The sequence below is a fragment of the Parasteatoda tepidariorum genome, chromosome 8 (genome assembly GCF_043381705.1).
Source record: "Parasteatoda tepidariorum isolate YZ-2023 chromosome 8, CAS_Ptep_4.0, whole genome shotgun sequence".
NCBI lineage: Eukaryota > Metazoa > Arthropoda > Arachnida > Araneae > Theridiidae > Parasteatoda > Parasteatoda tepidariorum.
Window position 1 is genome coordinate 51,662,973 of NC_092211.1, and position 27,739 is coordinate 51,690,711.

At 30.1% G+C, this 27,739-nt stretch overlaps 2 protein-coding genes across 2 annotated transcripts in view; one reads left to right on the forward strand and one right to left on the reverse strand.

Moving 5' to 3' along the window:
- The window catches only part of LOC107444215 (ras association domain-containing protein 8), a 376,108-nt gene that overhangs the window by 107,527 nt on the left and 240,842 nt on the right, over positions 1-27,739 (forward strand). The gene's annotated exons all lie outside the window — the stretch shown is intronic.
- Positions 1-27,739, reverse strand: part of LOC107446971 (soluble guanylate cyclase 88E) — a 202,004-nt gene that overhangs the window by 94,857 nt on the left and 79,408 nt on the right. Inside the window, exons 2-3 of the mRNA XM_043047850.2 lie at positions 10,835-11,113; positions 6,859-7,197 (exon numbers count right to left, since the gene is read on the reverse strand). Of these exons, the coding sequence (XP_042903784.1) occupies positions 6,859-7,197; positions 10,835-11,113 (618 nt within the window). The remainder of the gene's footprint in view (positions 1-6,858; positions 7,198-10,834; positions 11,114-27,739) is intronic.

Below are 27,739 nucleotides of genomic sequence, written 5' to 3' on the forward strand. Positions count from 1 at the left end.
GGCTTCACATAGGTTAGGAAACCTTGATGTTCTGATTAAAACTAAAACTATTTTTCGAAGAATAATGCTTCTTACATTTTTGCAGACTAAGTAGAAAATCAATCCAGACCAATGGAGAGAAAAAAATAGTTGAATGAAATAGATTAATAAAATGAAAAAGACATTTCGTTGCTTAATATATCATAATTCAACATTCCTCTCTGTACCATTGTTGATATACGCCCAACTCACGATGAAGATTAAGAAACTAATCAGACATCAAGATTATTCGATTTCATTTATCAACATAGATAAACAAAATAAATCATGATATGAAAACCAAAATATGACTAATACAAAATAAAAACTTGTTGACCTGTAAAAAATATGAGGATCGCTGTGCAGAGCAATAGAGTTGAAATTTAATGTGCTGAAAGGGTCGCTTTTGTTTATAAGCTTAGAAACGAGTTTTTTTTTAAATTCTATTTTGTTTAAAGGTTATTGCAATTTTAACTGATTTGTTTCGCTAATTCTTTCGCAATATTTTGCTTTACGGCACAATTGTGTTCTGCAAAAAACTATTAGACTTAATAGGTCCATCAAAGGAAAACCATCATGATTTTTTTTCTTGGGTTGCTGGACACTCTGCAACTCACTATAATGCAACTTCGCAGTTGAATTGTGACACGCGGAAAGATCTATATTAACTTTTTAAGAAATTCTAATTTATTTCTCGTTTAAATTTATTTCACTTTTAAGTGATTTTTATTGATTTTTCCCTGCTTTAAATAGTGACTGTTCACCCATGGTTGCAAGAAAAAAAATTTTCTTACTCGAGATTTTTATTTTTGAATTTTGCCTTTGATCTTATGTCAAAATTAACAAAGAAAAGGAATTGCTTAAATTTTTTAGAAGCGGATGATTATTTAAAGGGAAATAATACTGAAATTTTTGAACATAAAACCCGTAATGCAAAGAAGATAAAAACTGTTACCTATTTAAACTAAATTAAATATCGTTCTTATAAGATCCGATACTCTTCTATATCTTTTTATTAAGCGACAGAATTTGTATTCCACGAGTTTTTCTTTTCCAAGTACTAATTTTTGAAGAAAAAAAATCCGATTAATTACTACGATTCATTTAACAAAAAGTTGAACACCCAAAGTAATGGTGGTGATGCTTACAATTATTTAATACGGAGAGAAAAAGTATTGCTACGAAATCCTTTTTTACAATAAGCTATTTTTTCACAACTGCTTTAAAAAGGATTTGAATTATTTCTGTTCAAAAATTAATGTTCAATATTGCCTGAAATATGGTGTAAACATTAAATTCGTTTTCAATCGATGTGTTTTCATCGAAGTTTTTCAGGGGTAAATAAAAAAAAAACATTTAATTAAAATGAATTCAGAGGGGGGGGGAGTCTAGTTTCCGAACATCGCATAATAATATAATATTATATTTGTTGAATAAAACAAGAACATTATTAAACAAAAGAATCCACTTTCTACGAATATATATTTAATTTAAGCCTACTTTTATCAACTGAGTATTAGCCGAGGATTTTACGTACTTAGTTTGATAAATGATTTTACATAAAATAACAGAAATCATACATTTTGGGGACAAAATGTTTGTGTGAAAAATATTAGTTTTAAGAAGAAAAAAAATTATGAATTAGAAGCCATTAGAGGTTATGGAGATCTAAGCTAGTAGGTTAAGGAGCCTCCTAATATTACACAAATTACACTAATATTACAAAAAAAGCAAAAGAATCTCTGCCCCATACACCATACTTACAGAATTTAGAGGCTTTAAATTTTAAGTGATTTCGATCATAACAAAAATTTCTCTAATAGAAAAAGCTTAAAACTCCGCGAAGGCGATGAAAATTTTTTTAATCCTATAAGCTCAAAATGCTTCAATAACAGGTTAGTTTTCCTTTCAGGTTAATAATGAATCATTTACGAGGAAAATTCATAGTTTTATTTTGAATACATTAATTTTCAGTTAAAAATTAGATTTAAAATCCCATTAACTAAACTATTCGCCTTATCTAATACATTCAGATTATTTATGCGAACTTAAATAAATATTAAATATTATTAAAATAGTGCAACTTTGTTTATTTTCTAAATGATAAGACATTATCACATGCTCTGAAAATCATCTATCTCCATCTAAAGATACTTCAAGAAAAGTATTTTTGATTTATCCTTACGATACACTCATAAAATATATCGATTGGAAATATATTTAGTAGTTACTAGATCCTTCAGGCTTTGTTGAACATTTATTTTCGAACAAACTATTCAGAATCCTTTCTAAAAGAGCTGCGAGGAAAAAAAGAATTTAAAAAAAGATGTATTTTAGAGATAGTTTTTATTGCACAATTCTCGTATAGCAGGAAAAAAAACTGTCACTACTTATAAGGAGAAAGAAAATTTGGTAAATTTATCGTGCTGTATATAAACGAAATTTCAAGTAAAAAACAACAACGTAAGTTTAGTCAATAAAACCAAAAAATATATTTAAGCTATTCATTTAGTAATTTTTCCTTATTGGCTAAACCACTTTGCACGCGCTTGTCTCTACCCTAATTTGACGTTTTGACACTGAAAAAGGTTCTTGTTTATAGAACTGAAATTATAGTTTGTAAATTATTTGTGCTTTTTTTCGCGTTGTGTTTTGCTTCCGACTATCGTATTTTACTTTTTTATTAAGAGCTAGGTTTAAAATAAACCTAGCTCTATATTATAGAACAGGGGTTTCCAACTGGCGGCCCGCGAAGCCTTTTTTTGTGGCCCTCGAACTAAAATGTATTTGTTGTCATTTTTTTGCGGACAATTTTCGTAAGAATCTGAATGGCTTTAAAATACTTTTCTCGTTTAAAAAAACCTAATTTCTTCGTTTCTGTGAAACTTAACATACCAACCGTGCAAAGAAATTCATTTTTCAGGTTTTGCATTCAAGAAAATATTTATTCAAATCCAAAAATAATCGTGTATGATGCTCTTTTTCATTTCATTTTTTTTTTTTTTTTTTGTATTTTGTGAATATAACTTAGCATGGGCGTATCAGAAATTTTCTCGAAGAAATTCTCCGATTTAACTTTTTAACATTTAACTTTTTAGCATTTTTAACATTTGTAAATTTTAAATGTAAATATCTATTCTCTGGTAGTTGCAGCAGACAAACCTCAATTTAGTCATTCAATATTTTGTTTACTACTATGTAAGTTTTAATGCCTTAACAATTAGATATCTGTTGCACATTAATTGTTTAATACATAGGTGCACATTAAATTATTGTTGCCCGAATTTTTATTATTTATTATTTTTTAAAATATTATGAATAACAATTAAATATAATTAAATATTTTCAAAAATCTACTCATTTTAATTTGTAATTCAATACTTTTGTTTTCTACAATTTGGTAAAACTCTGACAGTAATATTTAATGTTCCTTCAAACATAAAAGAGTCCTACAAAAAATTTTGATTAAGTTGCTGCCCGCCATTTGATTTGTGTCAAAATCAAACCGGCCTCATGCAAGTTGGAAACCCCTGTTATAGAATATTAAAAAATCATAAATTAGTGCTGACATTTGAGTTACAATATTGATAATAAATTTAACTGATGATACAACCTATTTTTATCCATTTCTGAGACAATTAAAAATGGCAGTCATTTTTAAATATTGATGCAAATTTTGTATTTCCTAAGTTTTAAAATCTCGGAACCAATCAACAACAGTTTTTCTCTAATTTTGCAAAGTATAAGATTATATGCACTCCAAATAATCTTCTTTGATCTCAACAACATCATATTACGCTTTTAGTAAGTGCCATATTTTGAATATTTGTTAAATTAGTGAAAATTCCAAAAACTATAAAATACATTAAACAATCGAGCTTCCACTTATGAAGATAATCACCAGAAAAATCTCATTATTTTCAAAATCTTATCATCTTAGCTTAATTACGTGATTTTTGCATATTAATGCCGCTAATTATAATACTTAAGAAGAGAATATTTTTAATTGAAAGGAAATTATCAAAGTAATCTAATTTTAACCGTGTTATTTTTATTCTTAAGTGATTTCTGAGTTGTAAAGAGTGAATTATAAAGAAATTTTAATTAGTTTTTGCCTTTTATTTTAAATTAATTGTTTGAGCAGGAACCTGTCATTAAAAGATAAAATGAAATTAGATATCCGAAAAATAAAATAGTTCCCAAAACGTCTTTTCTTTACAAAATTTAATTAAAACATTTCACTTCGAAACATTTTTATACTGAAAGATAAAAATGAACTGTCATAACCACACAGCAATAACAGCGTTTCGTACTGAATGCGCTGTAAACACTCCCTTAACAACCACTGTTTACGAATTATATTAGAAATTCTTAAATGTTTTGATATTGTTAAGTTGTTTGGGAAAAACATTTTTAGCTACTCTTGGTAAATTATGTTTAGAAGAATCTTGTAAGCAATATATTTTAAATGAAAATTTAAAATATTAATGATGAACTTAAGTTTAAAGTGCAGAACACACAATCAAATTTTAAGACTAAATTTATTTTCAAACCTAATTTAGCTTATTATCATTATCACACAGCTAATTTTGCGCAGTATGTTTTGCTTTTCATATCAATTTTAATTAATTTTTTTGCTTTCTTCAGCGAAAACAAACATGTTTGACAACAATTCTCATCGAGCTAAGTTTATCCATATCAGCAAAAAAATTGAGAGATTATGACGGAGATCATATTTTTTTTCTTCTGTTTCTTGTTGCAGCAGATTTTATAACGGTTCTTGGATATTTTCGAACCGCTGATTTCAAATCTGCAATCCGTTTCTCTCTCTTTTTCCAATCTACAATTTTTTAAATTACATTTTTAGTCTATTTTTTGTCAAAATGCCTAAGTTTAAAAACGTTATCTATAACAAGGGTTTCAATGTACAATTTTTTAAATTACATTTTTAGTCTATTTTTTGTCGAAATGCCTAAGTTTAAAAACGTTATCTATAACAAGGGTTTCAATGTACAATTTTTTAAATTACATTTTTAGTCTATTTTTTGTCGAAATGCATAAGTTTAAAAACGTTATCTATTACAAGGGTTTCAATGTACAATTTTTTAAATTACGTTTTTAGTTTATTTTTTGTCGAACTGCATAAGTTTAAAAACGTTTTTTTTAGCAAGGGATTCAATGTTCTTCAAATTCTAAAGTGTTTTTAATTTAATAAGACTTTTAAAAAACTGTATTTTAATGTTATATCTCTTATATTATTTACTATACATAGTATTTAATAACTAATATTGAATATGAAAAGTAATGACGTAATTAAATTTGATATTTATCAATATTGAGACTCGGTGATACGTAGGGGAGTATAGCACGATAGTATGAGAAAGCTGTCGTTTAAAAAAATCTTTTTTCGACCACCCAGCTTTATATCAATAAGGATCAGGTTGGTGACAAGTAAATGCGGCAAGCGCGCAATCTCGACCACATTGCCACCATCATACCGATGATCTCGAAATTATGGAGTCTTGAACTCCGTGTTTATTGTAGAGTAATTTTTTTCTTTTTATTTAATTTTATGAATGAATTCAGTATTATGACGCCATTTAATTCAACAAATGATAAATGAAGTTGCTAATATTAACATAATTTGGTGAATCAACGGACCTATTTAAATAAAAAAATAAATTCATTTATTCATTCGTTATAAAATTAAAAGTGAAAGCCAGATCGAGCAAAATCTGGTAAAATTACTGTACTGTAAATGAAGAAAATAATAAATAAAAAAACAAAATCTGAATTATTTATTTAGTAATTTTTCAATTCATATAGGAACAGCAAAACTTCTAGTTTTCAATTATTCTTATTATCACACATTCAATAAAAATAAAAAATAAAAAAACTGAAAATCACCAAATAAATGGGTTTTATGTATTGCTATAAGGTATCATTATAAAATTACCAAATTGGATCACATTTACCAAATTTTTATCACATGTTATAAAAAAAATTCTACTAAAATTACTGTACTGGAATGACACATTTTAAGTATAAAAAAAACGTAACCTAAATTATCTATTTGGTAATTTTTCAATTCATATAGGAACAGCAAAAGTTCTAGTTTTCAATTATTCTTATTACCATACATTTAATGAAAAAAGATTTTGAAAAACTGAAGAGCAAATTCAGCCAAATAAATGAGCTTTATGCATTTCTGTAAGATATTAGAAAACTACCAAATTTGACCACATTTACCAAATTTTAGCATACGTTATAAGAAATTCTACTAAAATTACTGTACTGTAATGTAAATATAAGTAAAAAAATATAAGCAAATATATGTAAAAAAAACATAACCTAATCTTTTTATTTGGTAATTTTTCAATTCATATAGTAACGGCAGAAATTCTAGTTTGGTATTATTCATATTACAACACATTTAATTTTAAAAAATTTAAAAAAAAAAACCTAAAAGGCAAATTTAACCAAATAAATGAGCTTTATGCATTGCTCGAAGGTATTATAAAACTACCAAATTTTACCACATTTGCCAAATTTTATCACATGTTATGAAACCATATTTCATTGTTAATTTTATCAAAATCATTAATGAAATGCATCCGTAAAAATTATCAAACTTTTTTATGTTTCTAAATAGCCAGAAACACGGGAAAATTTACCATATTCTGATAGTTTTGACCATACTTTTTTCTCAGTGCTATAAAGCAACTGAATTTATAATACAGCTTAGTTTAGAAATTGAATTCATAACTTACTTTGATGTGTTTTATTTTACAGATTTTAAAACAACACTAAATGAATCCAACTAATAATAAATGCACTCACCGCTCTCCACGTACATTCAATGAGTGGCTTCGTCAATTCGAACACTAAAGTTAGTTTTTTGCCAACAATATTTGGCATCACAGCTAAGAGACTGTTTCCTATTGTTCTAATGACTAGATATTCGTCGAATACTATACAGAAAGGAAATATTTCAAGAAAGAGGAATGCCTGTACGGGCATCATGTTCTTGTCTATTCTCTGAACGTTTTGTCGTCGGTCTAACTGAAAAGCTCGATTGTCGAAGGTCAGTTGCATCATGACATGCAAAGTGTCAAAGATAGTCTCTTCTTTGAGAACCTCGATGACAACATCTGTTTTGTAGAAGTGTCGGCCAACTTCCTGAAATTAAAAAGTATAACAGTTTTTTAAGCCACTTTTTAACTATACATATTTATAGATGTAATACACTTCAAACATGTCATACTCATGTACACATGTATACATGTTATGCACTTTTTAACTATATAGAGGAAGGCTATAATTTAACAAATATAGAGGTATTTCAACAACTATTAAGTCATTTATTAAAGAATAGGGTTAGATTACCATTTAACAAGCACAAATATTACTTGATTAAAAGACTCCAGACATAATATACAGATTGGAAATAACAGTCGGCATGTTTTAAGCGCTCAAAAATAGGAGCCCATTTTCAAGACTTGCCAGACGTGAATGAGAAAAAACAAAATTAATTTGAAATAAAAAACGTAAAGTTGCCAGCAAAAAAAGTGGGGGAAACAAAGGTGAAAAACAAAACTATAAAAACCTATAGTAGCAGAGAAAGAATAAAAATAAACATGAAAAAAAACAGAAAAGGGAAAACGCAGAGGCCGAAAGGGGCAAATCAAGATAAAATGCATTTCCATGTGCTATGGAGAGGTGGTGAGGAGCTAATGTCGTTAACAAGGGAATCAGCTTTCATGTGAATCAAACAGGATTCCAGGGCATCAAGATGAGCTGGAATGGAAATAATTTTGGTCAAAATGTTTGAAGCGAATGATTTTTTAATCAATTAATATCTTACCACTTCAGTTTCGTAGGATTATTAATTTAGAACATAAATATGATACTTTTTAAAGTGAGTAAGTACTTTCCAAATTCAATAGAGTATGACTATAGTTTAACAAATACAAGTATAATATCCTTAAACATTCATTATTAAATGAAGGATTTTTGTAATTTAACGAATGTGAGTAAGAGATGTTTTAACAATTTTAAAACCTTTTCATTATTAAATACAGAATTACTGGAATTTAAAATATATGAATATGAAAGGTTTAAACAAGTTTTAAGACCCTTGACCATTAAATACAGCATGACTTTCTTATTAAATAACAAACGTGAGAAAAAAATTTAACCAACATGTAATATACCAACTTATGAATTATTAGATTAGTAACAAGCACATTTCAATGATCAAAATTTTTTGAACTTAGCTCCCAATACATGTTAAATGTTAATTAAAATGCTTATCCTATACAGGGTGTCCCAAAAGGTCGTTTACAAACTTAACATGCTGGTCTGTCATATCATGATGAACAAGATTTACATAGGAACTTGTGTCCGAAAATTAAAACTGAGACCGCTAGAGGGCGATAAGTGCAGATTTGGATGAGGAGAAAAAAAATGATATCGATAGCGGTGTTAATATGATTTTTATTATAAATCATCATTACATCACAGCAAATGCTCAAAATTCCTTCCATTCGCCACAATGCACGTTTCACAGCGTCGGCGCATGGATCCACGAACCCGTTCGAATTGGCCAGGAGTGTCACGGACACGTGCTGCTGCTTCCGCGATCCTGGCGATAAGATCCATGTCCGATGTTACAGGTGTCTCGTACACTATGGACCCACAGGTAGAAATCCAGGGGAGTCAGGTCGGGGGCATACTCCTGTAGCACGGTTTCCTCTACGACAGGTGTGCGTGTAGCACGTTCTCGACCGATGTGGCTACGTGCTACGAAAGCACCTGATTCACATAATCTGCTGTGCAATCGTCCAAACAAAACATGACTTGGCTGATGTCTGTTTGGGAAGCGCTGAATGTGCGTCCGTGCCGCGGCTCGTCCATTTCCATCAGCGGCGTCGTATACGTAATGCATGTCGGCCATTTCTGCGTTCCTAAACTCATTCATCCTTCTCCTTCAACGTCCACGCCTGAAATGATTGTTTTTCCCACTCTCCCGTTTTCGTGCAATTATCGCCCACTAGCGGTCGCAGTTTTAATTTTCGGACACAAGTTCCTATGTAAATCTTGTTCATCATGATATGACAGACCAGCATGTTAAGTTTGTAAACGACCTTTTGGGACACCCTGTATAATGGTGTTATTTATTCTGATTCAGCAGAATATTTGAAGTCTCAAATCTGTAAGAATATTTCCAAACATTTCAATTAAAATATAGCACTCAAACATCGATTTTCCTATTCTGCTTACTCTTTTTTGATACTGGTCATGATCGGTTATTTTTTAAACTGTTTACTTTTTACATCAACCACAGTGTTAACATAAAATAACCAAGGACCATAAAATAACCATTATGAGTTTCAATTCCTTTGTCGTCGGTTAAGCTTGAATAGGTTTTCGCAGATGCGAGTTGATTTCACTCAAAACTCCTCCACAAAGCCAGGTTTGTCTTCATATTTAAATTAGGAATTTCTTCACATGCAGCGTTTGAGTCAGAATAAAAGTTTAACATTAAGATTAAACAGATGCGAGTTAATTTCACTCAAAAGTCCTCCACAAAAGCAGGTTTGTCTTTATATTTAAATCAGGAGTTTCTACTCTTGCAACGTTTGAGTCAGAATCAAAGTTTAACTTTAAGGCGATGCGGAGTTGAACATATGGATCACAAATCAGCAATATATTTACAAGGATTGTTCAGATGTTATGTAACATAATCACAGGTTACAATCTCATTGGCTTCGGTAAATTGCAAAGGTTTTTCGCATCCTTTTCCTCTCCATGGTTAATGCCAAATGCGAGTTAATATAACTCAAAACTCCTTCATAAACACAGCTTTGCCCCCTCACACACATTTAAATCAATTTTCTTACATCATTTTGGTCAGAACCAAAATTTAACACAAAGATGTGGCGGAGTTGAACAGAGAGAGGCGCTAATGCACGAAAACCAAGGGGATTAACGGTTTTTGTCCATTTTGCACAAAAATGATGATTAGATCAACATCTGTGCAATTTTGAGGATTACTAAGTTTTGGAAATTAAATAACATTAAAAATCGGTGTTCCCCAAAATTTATTATGCTTCGAAGATGAGCCATGCTGGAGAAAAGCGGTTCTTGTCCCACATGATTTTCAAATTTAATTTTTCTCAACATCAAAAATTCTAAGACTTGTTTTGAAATTTTTGGAAGATATAAATAAATGCTTGTGATATTCATAAACCTTTTTATTTTTGCGATTTCAATCATACACTAGTTCCTGAATAATCTCAAACTTTTTTTTTCCAATGCCCATCTGATTGACATTTGTCATTCAGTTATCAGTATGACAGATTTGCTGACCACTCTTTCAGGGCACCATATAAGGTGGGTCAGCATTGCTCCAACAGTAAGGACAGATAGTACAGAGGGTGAAAGAACAACGACACCAGGACCTTTCTGATGTGAGGTCAGCTCCCTGACCACTACACAGTTCGTTTGGGAAACGTCTCAATCTCGAACCTTTAAATTCGGTTGTTCTCAGAACTGGCTTTCATGGATATAAACAGTTAATCCCCCTCTGTATCGGTTGTTCATCTGTTATAAGACATATGGATTGGCCAAAGCTCAGTGTTGAAATGAAACCTCAAAACTGCTCCCAAGATCTACTCCCTTCTCAAAGAATGCGAAAAAAAAGAAATAATTAAACACTGACAAGAATTTTTAAATTCGATTGAATTGTTATCAGAATAACTATTAGTTATACACATTGTATTTAAGTCTAAACTTAGTAAAAACTTTCACTTACTCGTATTTGCCCAATGGTGTACCAAAGAAATCCTCGTCGTGTACTTCTGTAGTGCAAAGTGAGTCCAGAAGAGGTCTCGTTTTCGCAGAAGAAAGATGGCGCCTTCATTCTTGGATAACTGAACTTCAGGTACTCATGGAGATTGTCAAGACCATTGAGAAAATCTCTCATGTGACGCCCTAGAACACCCAAAACTCTATCGTAGCCATATTGCCCAACAAAAGAGACGAAATACACTCCCATTTGATCCAAGAATTCTCTTTCTGATACTCCAAGAACCTTGAAAGAAAAAAGAAAACTTACTCAATCGAAAATTTGCAGTTAGTACAGTAATTGACTTCAAGGTTAATTAGTTCAAATGGAATATATTATCATAATTTCAAATCCATATAAGTAAAGTAATTTGCTTTTTATTTATTTTCTTCAATCAAGAATAATAAACTAATTAATTTTAAAGAAAGCATAGAAAGTGAGACCGCTCTTATGCGTCTTTCCAAGCACATGATTTGTGTTCGTCTGCTAAACACTACAGTCACAGTTAAGTAATATAGATGATGGTTACAGTTAGTTATATGACATTATCAACGTCTAAATCTGTTTATTCCGAGTGCGCCATTGCGTAAATTTACATTAATACACATTACTCACACTACGCCAAGTAGTAGCTGTTGTTGTCGTAAGGCCATTAAGGCAGCTGGGATGAGATTGTTCTTGATTTCCAGTGGCGCCATCTGTGGCCAAGAATTTGACTTCTGCCAGCCACACCCATTCGTCAGACCCGTTTATAGGGCGGACCCATGCATACATCCATTTAATTATCGACAGGCGGGTTCACCACCCACGCGTGACATCACTTACAGGGACCCAATTCAGCCAAAATACAATCTAAATTTGTCATGAAAACATATTATTTAACAACAGTAAATCATCTTTTTACAAAAGAAAGAGGAAATGTATTCTCTTTCTTGTTTAAAATTAAAACCAATTGAACGTTCTTAATTCTTTTTGTACTGCAACGGGTTAAACAATTTTAACTATTTAGAACACACTTCACTCGCTCCATGCAACAGAACTTGCCCATTATGGTTGGTGTTTTCGACACTAGGGGTGCAGTGGAAGCTCTTTACAGGCTATACTTCCGTGTTTCTCTTTCCGGAGCATTTTGAAGCCATTTGCCTCACAATGTGATCATTGTATTTTAAGACTCTCTTAAATATTGCTTGTATACTTGTATTTGTTACTTGATTTATTATTTGTGTTTAAAGAATGTATCGTTATTTGGAAGAAAGAAAGAATCGTTATAAAACACTTCTCACCTTGTCAACAATATACCAACTTAGAAATTTAAACCTAAATGATAATTTGGAAAATGAACTTAATCTCGCTGCTCTAACATTATGCTAGCACTAGCATATGATGGTGCACGGCCAGCAACAAGAACAGTAACAAACATGTAAAAAAAGGCTAAATCAGGACTGCCAAAAAAAACTGCTTTTCGAAAACTAGTGTCACCTTTTTTAACAATACATCTATAAATAGCTGAAATAATTTTTCACTTCAAACTCGCCAGAATTACTTAATATCTTATGAAATACAACAGATTTGAGTTTAGACAATATATAATTCCTTTTATTAAAAACAAAGTTATCTGTTTGAAAATATCACCTCACAGAATAAGCCGTAGTAAGCAGCTGTATACTTTCTAAGGAATGGTATACAGCTGGAAATATTTAGCGGAAGTGGGGCTGGTCAAGAACTCGAGATTGTTGTTTACAATTTGAAAACACCATCAATATGAAATATTTTAAATGAGCTGCATTCCAATTTTCTTCTAAAATTGAGAGACAATTCAGCAAATCTTCTTGTGGTGAATATTGCTTAATATTCCTTTTATAAAACCTAGCTACCATAAAACTTTTCTTTAAATAACACCTAAAACTTGAGATAGAATTTCCAGTTATTAATTTTGAAGCAAAAAGAAAAACAATTTTTTTCCTCCCATTATGTAAAATTAATTAGTTTCGCTTTAAGCTAAAGTAATAAGTTCCTAAGGATTCCTTTAAGAATAATGCCGTTTATATTCAAAGGTTGAAAGGGAAAAAAGTAAAGATAAACATTATTTTTGACGCGCATAGGATATTTTGATAACACAGCATTATTAGAAAAAAAGATCTTTTTCGTAAATTCCCAAGCTATTATATATTTTTAATAGACATATTATTTGATAAATATGAAAATAATTATCAACTTTTTATTCATGAAGTTTTATGTTTCAAATTTTAGTTTAGGTTTAAAATAAAAGGCTAATAATGTAAAAGCAACACAATTTCAACGTCTCATAAATATATGAATTATTCATAATTTCTCATATTTTCTGATATAAATCACTTAACTTTTTTGCTAATATAACTGAGTCATAATAGGGATTACCATGAATAATGAATATCAAAAAATTTTTGATTGATGAAGGCCATGAAAAATTAAACATTTTTGTTTCTCTTTTTAATTTTCTCTTGTTTTAAAATTTCTTAGATAATATTATTAAGCAAAAAATGGATTCACTTAATTTTGGCTAATTTACTGCTTTTATTCAACGCGAAAATTACACAGAAAACACTAAATCACTTGATTATACAATAGACTTCTCAAAAAAGTAAATAAATAAGTGAGTAAATGCTTCTTTTTTTTTAAATTTCATCGCAAAATTCCTTCTACGAAAACAAACATAATATTAAGAATATTACGTGATAAAACTTTGATAAAATAAAATTTATAGCATGCACATTTAATGTATTAAAGGTAACTAATTTTTCACAACCATCGTTAAACAGCCGACCCAATTTAGGGTTTACGACTACCAATGTTCAACTCCGTAGTCTTGAAATTTTGAACCTAATCCAGAAGACAGGGGAACTCCTGGAGCAAGTACTGGAAGAAATTTGTCTTCGTGGAGGATTTTTTGATGGAACTAACCCGTATTTGCATTGCATGGAGAGAAAAACCACGAAAACCTCCCAAGATTAGCCTGATGGTAAAGAGGCTAACACATGATCCGTCTATCACTAAGGATATTTTACGTCAGTACTGTGGTAGGTGGCAGTTGGGTGCGGAATTCGTATAGACCAGTCATCGCTAGGATTTGAACCCGGTTCACCTCACTGGAAAGCGAACTCTCTATTAGTACACATTTTTTAAAATTATAGTTATTACCACACATTTGGTTTTAAAAAAAATTGAAATAAAATTTTAACCAAATAAATGGCTCTTATGCCAAGTTCTAAGGTATTATGATAAAATTACCTAATTTTATCAGATTTATGAAATTTTTATAACAAAACAATATTTTCCATTTAATTTTACCAAAATCATTACCAAAGCGCTTCGGTAAAAATCACCGAGATCTTTGGTGTTTCCATAGAGCAAGAAACAATATTTTACCATATTTTGATTGTTTTGATCATACTTTTTTCCTCACAGTTACATTTTTAAAAAAAAAAACTATTTTTTGGAATTTTTTATGTAAAATAAAATTTGCTTTAGACTATAATAAATATTAAATAATTACCAATATTTAAGTACTAGTATGAATTTAAGCAACGATACGATACTCCAACCAATAACCAAGTTTTAACTAACAGGTTCATTAGAAATCAAGTAATCTTATACGCTAAGCAAAAAAAAATAATTAAGAAAATCAGATTTAAAGACAAAACTTTTAATAAATAACTGGGCAATTCCACGGAAGTGTCAACTTTTAAGTGAAAATTTTTTTTTTGAATTGCATATTTTAATTTTAAAAATATGTTCAAAAATAGCCAAAGTCTACATATTGCCGTTTCATTTTTTATAATTTTAAAATTTTTGAATCTGGAAGCATTCTAAAGTAATCACATGGCTGACAAGTGAATTGTTCACATTTGTGCTCAAATTGTTTTCTTGAAAAATACTTTTAAAATAAAAGAAATGTATCTTTCTTTTGCAATATTTTGATAAAAATATGCATATAGAACAAAATTTAAACATTTTAAGTTTAATATATAAAATAAAAGTAACTTCTTTTACGTCATTCCGTCACATGTCTTAATAATGCATAAATTTCCTGAGAACGAAGATAAGATGTGACATTGGCAAGTTAGATATAAAACCTCTTCAGAGACAACCTAATTTTCAAACTGTTGAAATTTTTACTAATTCTTACATAAATATTAATCCTGTTTATCTGTTACATTCTGTTTATCATTTACATATTAATAAAACATTTTTTAAATGAAGGCTTTCTTCTACTAAACTTTTTGTCATTCCGTCACGGTCATTCCGTCACAGCAAATAGATGTTAATAACTGCTAGCCAACCTGAGGTTAATTTTCCAAATTCACATTTTACATTGCTTACACATTATACTAAAAGTATAAAATAGTTCAGAAAAATAATAGCTGCAAAATTCGCAGAAACTACCAGTTCTAAGCGGCATGCCAAAAGCTTGGTTGCCAAAATGTCATTCCGTCACACAAATAAAAAGTTCGTAAAATTAAAAGTAAAAAAGATAGAAAATCCTGTTTTTTTAGTTTATGAAGCGCATTATGCCAATAATAATGATATGCATGAGAAAAAAAAATTTTTATTTGAAATTAGATACATAGAAACTTCAATTAATTGTTATTTTGCAAGTCAAAATGTCATTCCGTCGCATATGGAATTGCCCAACTTTAAAAAATACGTGATTTTGCAAATGATTCCACCTTAGAAAATGTGTGTATTATTTCCTGGTTTTAATAAGTGTGTTTTCATATTTTCACTAAAATTTTGGAAGTTTAAATTAATATTTTCTTATCAGCTCAGAATAAAAGCAGATTATAACACAGATTTTTTTTTTAAAAAAATTTACATTTTTGTTTCGAAAAACTATCTAAATTCCTTAAGATATGACCCTCTAAAGATTTGCTCTAATTTGTTACAATTAAAGTTTATTTATAAGCATTAAAACATACATTTAAAATACAATGATATACTTTTCATACATTTTTCATTATTTTGTATTAATTTAAGTCAGAGTAGGGGAAGATATTATATTTAGCACTTAATAATATAAGGTAATGGAACACTGCATGAAACACAAGTGTCGTGACAAAAAACACGGCTCACTTCCAAACAATAATTTTTCACTTATTTGCATTTACTTAGATTTAAGAGAAACAACTATCAATCATTGAAATTTATTTCATTTTCAAAATCAGTAATTGATAAGCTTTTGAATATGAATGGAGAAAAAAAACTACTTCTTCGGATTCTAGTTAGCAGTTCTGGCACCTTCTGTGCCCAATGGACAATAGTTCCAAGTACCCGCCATTAAAAAAATAAAATAAATAAAAATAAAAATAATTAAAATATGCCCCAAAAAATAATTTTACTTGGTATTCGTCTGGAAAAAAAACCCATATAAAAAAGACACCGGTGTCCCATATGGGGTCAAACGGTTAAGGCGCTCTTATTGTGTCCTTTTTATTTCCTTTTGCGAAAAATCTTTTTAAAGTAAAGCCATAATATTGGGTGGCAAAAGTCTTAATAATTAAAGCTGTTTTTCGAAGGCTCCGTCGTAATATAAAATGATGCTTTTTTGTTAATAATATGTTATTTTTATAACTGCTGTAAGTTTGCAACTGTTACTCATGATTGTTAGGTCAAGTTTGGTCTATCTAAAGCTGGCGCTGTTTACGCTTATTTTGAAAATGGCGCATATCGTCAATATGGAGAAAAGCCACAGTTTTGTAAAAATAAAAAGCGTTTGCAGACTATTATTTTAATATTTAGGAACTTTCTCCCACCCTGCCTTACCTGGGCTCATAAAATTTTGCAAAAACTGAGAATAAAGCAGTGATTTTGATAATTTTTCCTTCAGGTAGAAAAATGTCGCCAAATTGGCGATTTTACAAGAAGTTTAATAACTTTTAAAATATTAAATAAAAACTTTTAAAATATTAAAAGTTATTTGTCTGTCTAAAGTCCAGATAATTCTTCACGGTAAGATTAGATATAGTGTTTAAAATCATCGCATTGCTTCAAGTGTAAGGCACACAAACTATGACTTTTTTATTTTCCTTGACTACAGAGCTTCGAAAAACAGTGTTGAAATCAAATTATATCACACGCATCAAACTTTATAATTCATTGAAACACAAACGGAAGGAGCATTATAAAAATATTGTTAAGTTCTCTCAGGCGAGTAAGCTTTTGTGTTCAAGGTCTCAAATGCAGAAAGAGTATCATTTGCAACAGCTGTGGAAATAGAAATGCGTGCGAAGTGCCGATTATCACCGGACTCTTGAGAAGAAAATGGAGAAAGACACTTTTCTTTTTTGCTTTGAGGACATCTTCTTATCGGTAGACTAAACTTCAAAATAAGTTTCTATTCTTGGCCAGGAAATACACTAAACAATTTTTTTTCTCTTTTACTTTCGAGATAATAAACATTGGTGTTTAATAGTTGGAAGATACTTAAGGTCGGAATATATTGGATTCTTGAAAACTTTATTTCAGGTCTAGGGTTATGAACTTTTGGTAAATAACAGCAGAAACAGAATAAAGAAAACAGATAATTTTAAATGCGTTTTGAGATAAAGGTTTATGTTATGTGCTTGCTTAGGTTTACATATTATGCATTTAAGTTTATATAATGCATGGCAAAATTTTTTATACGAATTATAATTTCGAAATTTATTTACGGCTAAAAATAGATGATAATTTTTGGAAACTATAAAATTGATTTCATTTAAATTTAGTATTTGGGTCGGGTTTCATTCAAATTTAGATTTGAAGATATCGTCTTACAGATAGACTTAACTTTAAAAGAAGTTTCTATTCTTGGGCATTCTTCTTACTTTCGAGATAATAAATATTGGTTTTTTGTAGTTGGAAGATATTTTAGGTCGAAATATATCAGATTCTTAAAAACTTCATTTGAGGTCTAGGGTTGTGAACTTTTGGTAAATAACAACAGGCACAGAATAAAGTAAACAGATAATATTAGACGCGTTCTGAGATAAAAGTTTATACGTTAAGGTTTATGTTGTGTGCTTAGATTTATGTGTTATGTATTTAAATTTATATAATACGTGTCGAAATTTTTTATACAAATTATATTCTTTATGTCAGCTTTAAATCATTCTTAAATACAATTTCCTTGTCGAAGGCGAAATTATTCACGGTTAATAATCTTAATCGCATGATAATTATTTGGAAACTATTCAACTGATTTCAGTTAAATTTAACATTGAGAACATCTACTTATAGGTAAACTAAACTTCAAAATAAGTAACTATTTATACACTAGATAATTTTTTTTCTCTACTTTTGAGATACTAAACATTGGTGTTTTATAAAACACAAATGCTTAATATCTCAAAAGTAGAAGAAAAAAAATTTGGGAGATACTTTAAGTCGAGATTTATTTCATTCTTGAAAATTTTATTTCAAGTTTAGGAGAGTTATGAACATCTTGTAAATAACAACAGAACTAAAATAAACAGATAATTTTAATCCTTTGACGCAGATGGGACAACGGTGCATTTTTTATTTTTTTTCTGACACTTAAATTACTAGTGAAAATATATTTTGGTATTTTCCAATTATAAATAAAAGCCTAATAGTTACTAAAAATTCTATATCAGAATTATATTTGTACTAATGCATAAAATCCAAAAAAGTAGTAAGAAAAACATTTCAAAACAATCAATATTCAAAATTTTACCCACAATAGATTTTGTAAATTAAAGAAATTTCAGTGACGAATAACTGTTTTATGATATAAGTTTAGTTATTTTAGCATAAAACTTAAGTAATATCTTAACTAGTAGTTTTGATAATAACTAAAATCTAACATTTATACGAGAGAGCCATGATGGCTCAAGGAATAGAGCGCTCACCTCCTAATGATATGATCCGGGTTCGAATCACAGGGATGGAAGGTAGATACGAACTCCATATCCATACGCACCAGTCACAGTGCTGACGGAAAATATCCTTAGTAGTAAATTTTATCCACGATTATAACCCCGTTAATTTCATACCTATCCACGCAGGTAAATTTCTCTCAATACTTGACCCAGAAGTTCCCTTGTCTTCCGGATTGGATTCAAATTTACAAGGCTACTGAGTTAAACATTGGCAGTCGTTCTCTCAAAATCAGGTCATCTGTTCAATTTACAAGGCAACTGAGTTGAAAATTGGTAGTCGTTCTTTCAAAATTAGGTCTGCTGTTCAACGACGGTTATGAAATAAAATAAAAAAGTTTTGTAAGATGAGTTCCTAAAAAAATGTATTCTTAAATATTTTTCCTAAAAGCAAATATTTAAAGCAAAAGAAAATTAAAACGAAAATTGAAGGCAACTAAGTTGAAAATTGGTAGTCGTTCTCTCAAAATTAAATCGGCTGTTCAACGACGGTTATAAAATAAAATAAAACATTTATATAAGAAAAGTTCCTAAAAAAATTTATTCTTAAATATTTTTCCTAAATACAAATATTTAGGGCAAAAGAAAGTTCAAAACGTTTAGATGATGATCAATGAAAGCGAAGAACAAATTTTAAAAAAAGAAAGATTCCTAAACGAAATAAAACAAACTCAAATGAAAGAGACACCCAAAAATAAAAGCAGAAATAAAAGAAAAACACTGAGAAGTAATAGAGAAAATTGGCATTGAAAGCTACTCGTGCAAGAAAAAGGTGAAAAGTCAAATCTCCAGGGAATGCAAGATGTTTTTTGCTGAAAAGGGAAAGAAACAGTAAATAAAACTTGCTATTCGTAGCAAGACAGTAGATCAATAATGTAATGAAACATAAAATTCGAACAGTTACCTTAGTTCATTGGGATTGGTGGTTTTTGAAATTAATCCGTCGTGCGCAATTTTATTTATTTGTTTATTTATTTTTAATTACGGTGAGTGAACATTTTATTTATTTGTTTATTTATTTTTAATTACGGTGAGTGAACATTAAATTTTGTTTGAGAAAAAGAATCTTATCCAATTAAAAGTATAAAATTTGATTTTAGCATGATAGAACTTGTTTAAATAACAAAAAAAATTTATATCCTAAATGTTAGTTTATAATCTTTATTTCATTGTTGTTTTTAACATGCATAATGTCTCAAGACTTGTCCGGCCAGTCTTAACATACGCTTCTGAAGCTTGGACAATGACAAAATTGGAAGAAAATTGTATCGCAATATTTGAGAGAAAGATTTTGCGGGGTGTACTTGGTGGTGTAAATGAAAACAATAACTGGAGAAGGAGATTTAACTTTGAACTGTACAAGATTTATAAACAACCTGATATTATTAAATACATAAAAATAAATAGAATGAATTAGATCACCCACGTGATTTGAATGAGTGACGACAACACAATAAAAAAGATACTGCTTTTTAGACCCACTGGAAAAAGAAAGCGGGGAAGGGCGCGGTTGAGATGGGATCACTCAGTGGAGTCTGATTTTCTCATGGGGTCATGGAGAAATCTTCAGAGGAAGGCATTGGCTCACATTGGGCTGTCTAGCCAACCATGATGATGATGATGAATGTCTCGAATCGCATTATACGAGACAGCTTATCTTCTTAACCTGGCATATATGTCAGATAAGCAGCAAATCTACAACAAAAAGGGGATCTGATGTAAGATCCATCTTAGAAAGTCCATGGCGAACCAGAATATGTTTCGGCAAAAGCTGGTTGAACACAGCATTTTTTGCAGGTAAGGAAGATCTTTCTGCCTCTCTCAAAAGTAAGGCACTTAAGATGGCCGCTTGCAAATAGTCTGCCAATATGAGCTTTGAATGTTATTAAAGCGAAAATAAATAATGACCATTTTCCTTAGATGAGTTAGGTGTACATGGAAATTATACTAGAGAGATTTAGCCTATCCACGTACATCTGCGCATGTTCATGCGATTATTTAAAGTGATTGTTGGATTGTTAATCAAATTGTTAAATCACCTGTTCGTTTAAAGTTATCTATCTATATCTAAAGGGGCAACATCTTTCAATCATGTTATAACTACCCGTTCGACGGAGAAGGAAAAGTTTCAGTCGAGTAAAAGACGAACACAGTGGTAAGTGAATGTGGGATCGTTCCAGACTTCAACTAGTTTAAATTACTTTCATGCTGATGTATAGTTGTAAACTACAGCCGTTATATTTTTATATAACGGCAAGTTAAACTCTATGGAGCCATATTTCAACTCTATGGTTGGCTCCAGGGAGAGAACATTCGCCTTCCAATGAGGTGAACCGGTTTCGAGTCCCACCTATGGCAAGTCGAAACGAATTCAGCACCCGGCTCATGCCAACCACAGTTCTGATGTAAAATATCCTCAGAGGTTGAGAGATCATGGTTTAGAGTCCCCTAGCTGTCTCGCCATCCGTGAGATCTTTGCGTGGTTTTCCTCTCCGTGTAACGCAAATGCGGGTTAGTTCCATCAAAAATTCCTCCTCGAAGGCAAATTTCTCTCAATACTTGATCCAGGAGCTCTCTTGTATTCTAGATTGGGTTCAAAATCACGAGGCTGCGGAATTGAACATTGGCAGTCGTAAACTCCCAAAAAAAATCTGGGCAGTTGTTCAACAACGGTTATAAAATAGAACAAATGCAAACTTCAACCCTTTGTATCACCGCGTTACATATCTGCAACATACATGAAATTCAATCCTATAATGAGGTGGATTTACCTATAAAATAGAACTAAATTCAGGTAAAGAAAATATTGCAAACTCGGGGGAACCAAGTCTTGGTGCAGCTGCCAATATTATAATGCGTTTAGCAAGAATTGTTCCACGACATAATTGCAGGATATACAATTTTTTTACAACAATCCCCTTGATTGTATATTTGGCTAAAGAGGGATAGAAAAATGTGGTGTGAGACCTTGTTACCATAAAAGCAACAATTTTAAAATTTTTCACATAAAGTTTTAAATATATTAGAATTTTTGTGCTATTTTTCACGATATTGGAGATGTTCAACAAATGTTTTTTATCAATAATTTTTTAATTTTAAGGTCTTAATTTTTTCATTATTTTTTACACGCTTAATATGATGTATTCTAACATCCGCGTAAATATTTCTTAAATCAGAGTTGTTGAGTTACAAAGGGATATATTTTATACAAGAAATATTGTTTTTTTTTCCTCTTCCTCATGTCTTAGTCTGAACACAGAAAGGGCACACATTTCATGAAACAAAACAATCACGGGGCAGAAATCTAGTAAACACGTAGTTATTTAAGTACAAGTACGTATGAGCTGAGCTAATTGAGCATGCTTACGACACAGATTTAGTGATCTGGACAAGATTAGTAGCTAGAGAACTTTACAGCATGTAGCTTAGTAACTAGAGTGTATAAGCCGAATGATACATGAATATGCTTAATCTCTCTATTTCCGTTTCAAATTGTATTTACGTTTGTAAGTTCCGAAGCCATTGAGAATGTGCAGCTCTGAGAAACATTGTCGCCGAGGTGAAGTTGAGGGGACGTGAAACGACATTTCTAAACCTCAATACCAATTCAAATCCCCTCCCTTTTTAGAAAGTATACTCTGGAGTAACTACGCATGTGCGGGCATACCTAACTTTGAAATATCTGTATCACGAGCATGCGCAGTGACTTTAAAACATTCGAATGAATGCAAACGAATGTTTCTATTAAATAATTCTATTGTGTTCACAAATTATCCTTTTTTATTGAGAAGCAAGTTTAACGATGATTTTTTTGTACGTAACATTTTGGCACACTTGAAAAGTTCTTACTTGAAAAATATCAGAATTAATAAAAGAAAAACAAAGTGGAATTTTTCGTATTAAAGAATTTATATAATGGCCTTACCTTAAAATTTTTAAAAGTACATCAAGGATGATACCTGGGTATTAAATTCTATCCACAAATTGCTTTTTCAACAAACGGGAAAAAATCATTCGTGAAAATTTAGTATATCTGTTACCGGGACTGACCGAAATCAAGAAAATGTCGACTTTTACCGGTGAATGTCAACAATCACAGAGTAGCTTTAATGAACATCCAAAATGCTTGTTATATCTGATTTGATATTAATTTATTCGTTTATATTATTATATTTATTCGATATTTTGATAACTGCGGAAGATAGATTAGGAGAAACATCAGTGTTCAGAGTACCGGTTGAATGTATATACTGGACAGTGGCACTGAACCTTAAAAAAAAACATTGATATAGGGTATACGGGGCAAATGTATACCAAGGAGTGGCCCTTAACTTGACCTAGTATATATTTGGATTTATCAAAGCGACTATGAGAAGTCAACAACCACCAATTTCGGTCATTCACAGTAGCATATTGATTGAACTTAACGTCTGATTTCAAGTAAGAAAATCTCGTTAATTTTTCAAATCCTTAGTGAAAAAATACAATTCGATTAAGATTAAATTCATTTTATTGTCTTTCAGAAACTCAGAGGTTGTTATTTAGATTTTATTAGTATTTGCTTAAAAATAAATCCAATAAACCTGAACGAGGAGGACAATGACGCAGTCGCAAATAGCAAGTTTACTGCTCTATGCGGACCATGCATCAATGTAAGCGTGTTCTAGTCGAAGTGAGCACTTCTGTCACTAGGTGTGGCCAGATCACATCCGGATCACCAATGTGGAGAACGAGCTTTCGACAATGTCAATCGTCTTCTATCAGAAAGTAACCCAAGATAGAATCGAGTTAATACTAGTAATTGTAGTGGTAGATACGCAACTTAGTTATTCTTATTTACTTTACACCTAACCTAACTTACTAAACCTTTAAAAATTATAAATATAATAAAATCAAAACATCGTTCAATATTAACTGATGTATAACCAAAACACCAAACTTGTTTAGTCTCCTTAACTAATTCTAATAAAACTGACTTCTTATTAAGTTCATAAATTCTAAACTATATTGGTTAAGTACTCACTTTTTGATGATTATTTAACATTGAATGTTTCACGTTATTCACACAGTTATTCATTTTTATTTTGTATTTAACCTAACTGACTAAACATTTAAGAATTATAAATATAATAAAATCAAAACATCGTTCAATATTAACTGACATATAACCAAAACACCATACTTGTTTAGTCTTCTTAACTAATCCTAATAAAATTGACTTCTTATTAAGTTCATAAATTCTAAACTATATTGGTTAAGTATTCACTTTTTGATGATTATTTAACATTGAATGTTTCTCGTTATTCACATAGTTACTCATATTTATTTTATATCTAACCTAACTGACTAAACCTTTAAAAATTAAAAATCGTCATTTAGCATTATTTTTCAAACATTCTATGCTTATGAGAACAAACATTTTAAGTGGACGATAGAGAACGTGCAGTTTGCTTAAAATTCTCATAATTATAGCCTATAGCTAATATTCCCCATTGTTTATATGTTTTTTATTATGTTGGAAAAGCTCGAAGTGACAATACATGATTTTTTTACAGATAATGGCACTTTTCCCGAAATTATTGACACTTTTCCCGACCTAGTTATTATTAAGATTGTAAAAAAAAAAAAAAAAAAAAAAAAACAATTAAACTTTACTCTGAAAATGGTTTTAATCAATAATTCAATTTAATAGCTTAAGCAACTTAAGACAAAAGAAACGAAGCATTAAATAAAAATCTTAAAAGCCAATATTTAATGGCTAAAACTTGATATTAACCAAAAGCCTTATATTTAAAAAAACTCCTACAAGTCCTTCTACCTGCTTAAAGAAATAATTAATGCGTAGTAGTCTTAGAAATTTTTTTGATAAGTCCGCCATAGTATGGATGAAAATAATCGTGAAAAACTGGGCATTGAAATTCAAATATTAATCTGACAATAAAAGCAAAATCTTAAAAATAATAATGTGGGAAGGAAACAAACTAAAATTATCCGCCTAAAAATCTTCTTTTTTCTGCGATTAATTCGAACAAAGCTCTAATGTATATCATAATAATTTCAGCAGTAAAATGGGAGAGAGAAAATTCATACAATATTTAAAACTTTTTGATGAACTGGAGAGAAATATGCGTATTTTTATTTATTTATCTACAAAGACTGTATTTCATTTGTCAACAACAGCTGGCAGATTTGTTAACTTATAGCGAAATCAACCGCAATCATAAAAGCAGATTTATATCATGCGAACTATTTTTAGAAAGGATCGCATTACAATCTGAATTTCATCATTTAATGAAGCAAAATATTCCAGAAATAAAATGTCTCTCTTATTCAAATGAGCAGGTTTATTCACAACAGATTTTTTTCCTCTTCTCTGCAACAAACAAATCTTTTATCTAAGAATCATTTCTAATCTTTAATCAAAATATTTCTTTATACCATTTCGAAATATAAATAAAAAAGGGAGGGTTTATGATAACAGAACAATTTTCGTATCGAGAAATAAAATTAATAAAGGAATGTGTTTGTTAAAAGTTTTTATGCTCTGCAAATACTAGCTTTTAACATAAACTTTCTGATTTTTATCCCGTTACATGGGGGCTTAGCTCCCTCTTCGCTGCAGCACACTAACCCCTATGATTGCTTCCAAATAATTGATGCTTCTTTCAGGCAAAGACAAATTCAAGTCCAAGGCCCACCAAATATTCCGGGCACCTTACAAAACGTTTTGAAATTAAATTACTGAAGAGTTGTCCTAACAATGAAAAAAATCTATTGAACTGCAGGATTCAAGAGAAACATTCTAAAAAAATTTGAAAGCAGACAATTGAAGATAATTTTTCTAAAATAAAGTTTACGCATCGGTAAATTAAAGCAAAATATAAAACAACAAAGCAATGTTATGTCAAAATAAATATAGTTTCGTGACCACAAACAATTGTAATCAGTGATTTTAGCTATAACTCATTGATTAGCTGAATTATTTTTTATTCAGTACTTAAACCAACACAAAGGTAGCTCACCTTTCATGAGACCTTCTAATTAATAGAACCTAGATACACGATATTTAAACTATTCATATGGAAACGTCTGACCGGTAATTATTATTTTTAAAATTATACTTTTTACTATGACGCATTTAGTAAAAAGTACAAAAGTAAAAAGTAATTTTATCCGAATAAATAGTTTTTGTGCCATGCTCTTAGGTTTCATGATAAAATTACAAAATGCTATCGCATTTACCAAGTTTCAGCAAATATTAGAAAACAATATTTTATTGTTAGTTTTACCAAAATCATTACTAAAGCGCATTAGTGAAAAGCACGTGTTTCTTGGTGTTCCCATACAGCAATAAACACGGTAAATATAATCATAATATGCTTAATTTTGACCTTTTTTCGCACTTGTGCGATATCAATTCAAACATTCCATAGAAACTATCTATTTTATTATTAAAATCGAATTAATGGTAAGACTATCATACTTTTTCATTACTTTTTGCATTCATGATCTTTCATAATGATTTATGAATTGCATTTACATAAAAACATGTTGTCGTTACTCATTGTTAGAGTCGCATTCATTTTGATCAAATAATCGCATGGTGTGATTTCCGGAAAAAGATCTAGATTTTTTTTATAGTGTTCAACACATAAAATTAATGAAATACATAAAATGATTTTTCCCTGTAAAAAAGTTATCTACCCTTATTTAGAAGTATTTAACTGTTATACGAATTAATAACATTTTTGTATGATATTTGATTAAAAGCTATTAAATTTTTAATTTTCATTTGTATCTTAAATAATAAATTCAAAACTAAAAGCAGTGTTCCTTTATTATAACTCATCCCAATTATAACTTGCTACGCAACATTTTATAATAAACATTTTTAAAATCGTTCTACAATTAAGTTACTTACTTTTCTTTTTGTAATACTGTTCATTCACCGTGCGCAATTTAATTCAAATAATGAATACGACTTGTGAAGCATCATTACACTGAGAAAAATGTATGGTCAAAACTATCAGCACAATGGTAAAATCTACCGTGTTTCTGGGTCTATGGGAACTCCAAAAATCTCGGTAATTTTTACCGAAGTGCTTTGGTGATGATTTTGATAAAATTTAACAATAAAATATGGTCTTATAATATGTGATAAAATTTTATAATTATATCATATAATAGCATAGAGCATGACATAAAAACCATTCTTTCGGCTAAATCTACTTGTCAGACTAAAATAATAACTACTAAATGTGTAATAATAAAAACTATAATTTTGAAAACCAAAATTTACGGTAAACTGTGAGAATATGAACGAAAAAAACTCACCAAATGAATGGATTGATTAGCGTATATTTTGTTTTAATTAATCAGAATTATGTAGTTGCTGATGTTTTTACTAGAAATATCATCACCATACGACAAGGTAATTTTATTGGAATTTTTCTCCATGTAAGAACTACCTTTCCAACAATTACCAAATGACTTTTTGGTGAAAAACGTTAAACGAGTTTTTATAGTGAGAAAAAGTTGAAGTCCCCTGCCACCAACAATGTCGGTTAATAAAAAGAGGTGTCATCAACATATATGGCAGTACTTTTACTTTCGTTACTTGTACCGCCGGTACAAGTAAAAAATACGTACTTTTACTTGTACTTCGTTACTTTTTAAATTTAGTACTTTCACTTGTACTTTCGTTACTTTTTTTGGGAAAAAGTACAAGTATTTGTAACGGAAATGTCGAATGAAATCGTTACTTTTTTCTAAAACTCGGTAAGCTTTCTAAAAAAAAAATTAAAAAAATTGCTGTCAAAATGCAATTATTTTGCAAAATGAATAAAAATATTAATTAAGAAGTTATTTTCATTCATTTTCGAGTTTTATGCATTTGTTTAATACATTTTAAATAAAAATTGTTGGATTTTGTTATTACGTTTTTCAATTTTCTTTTTGA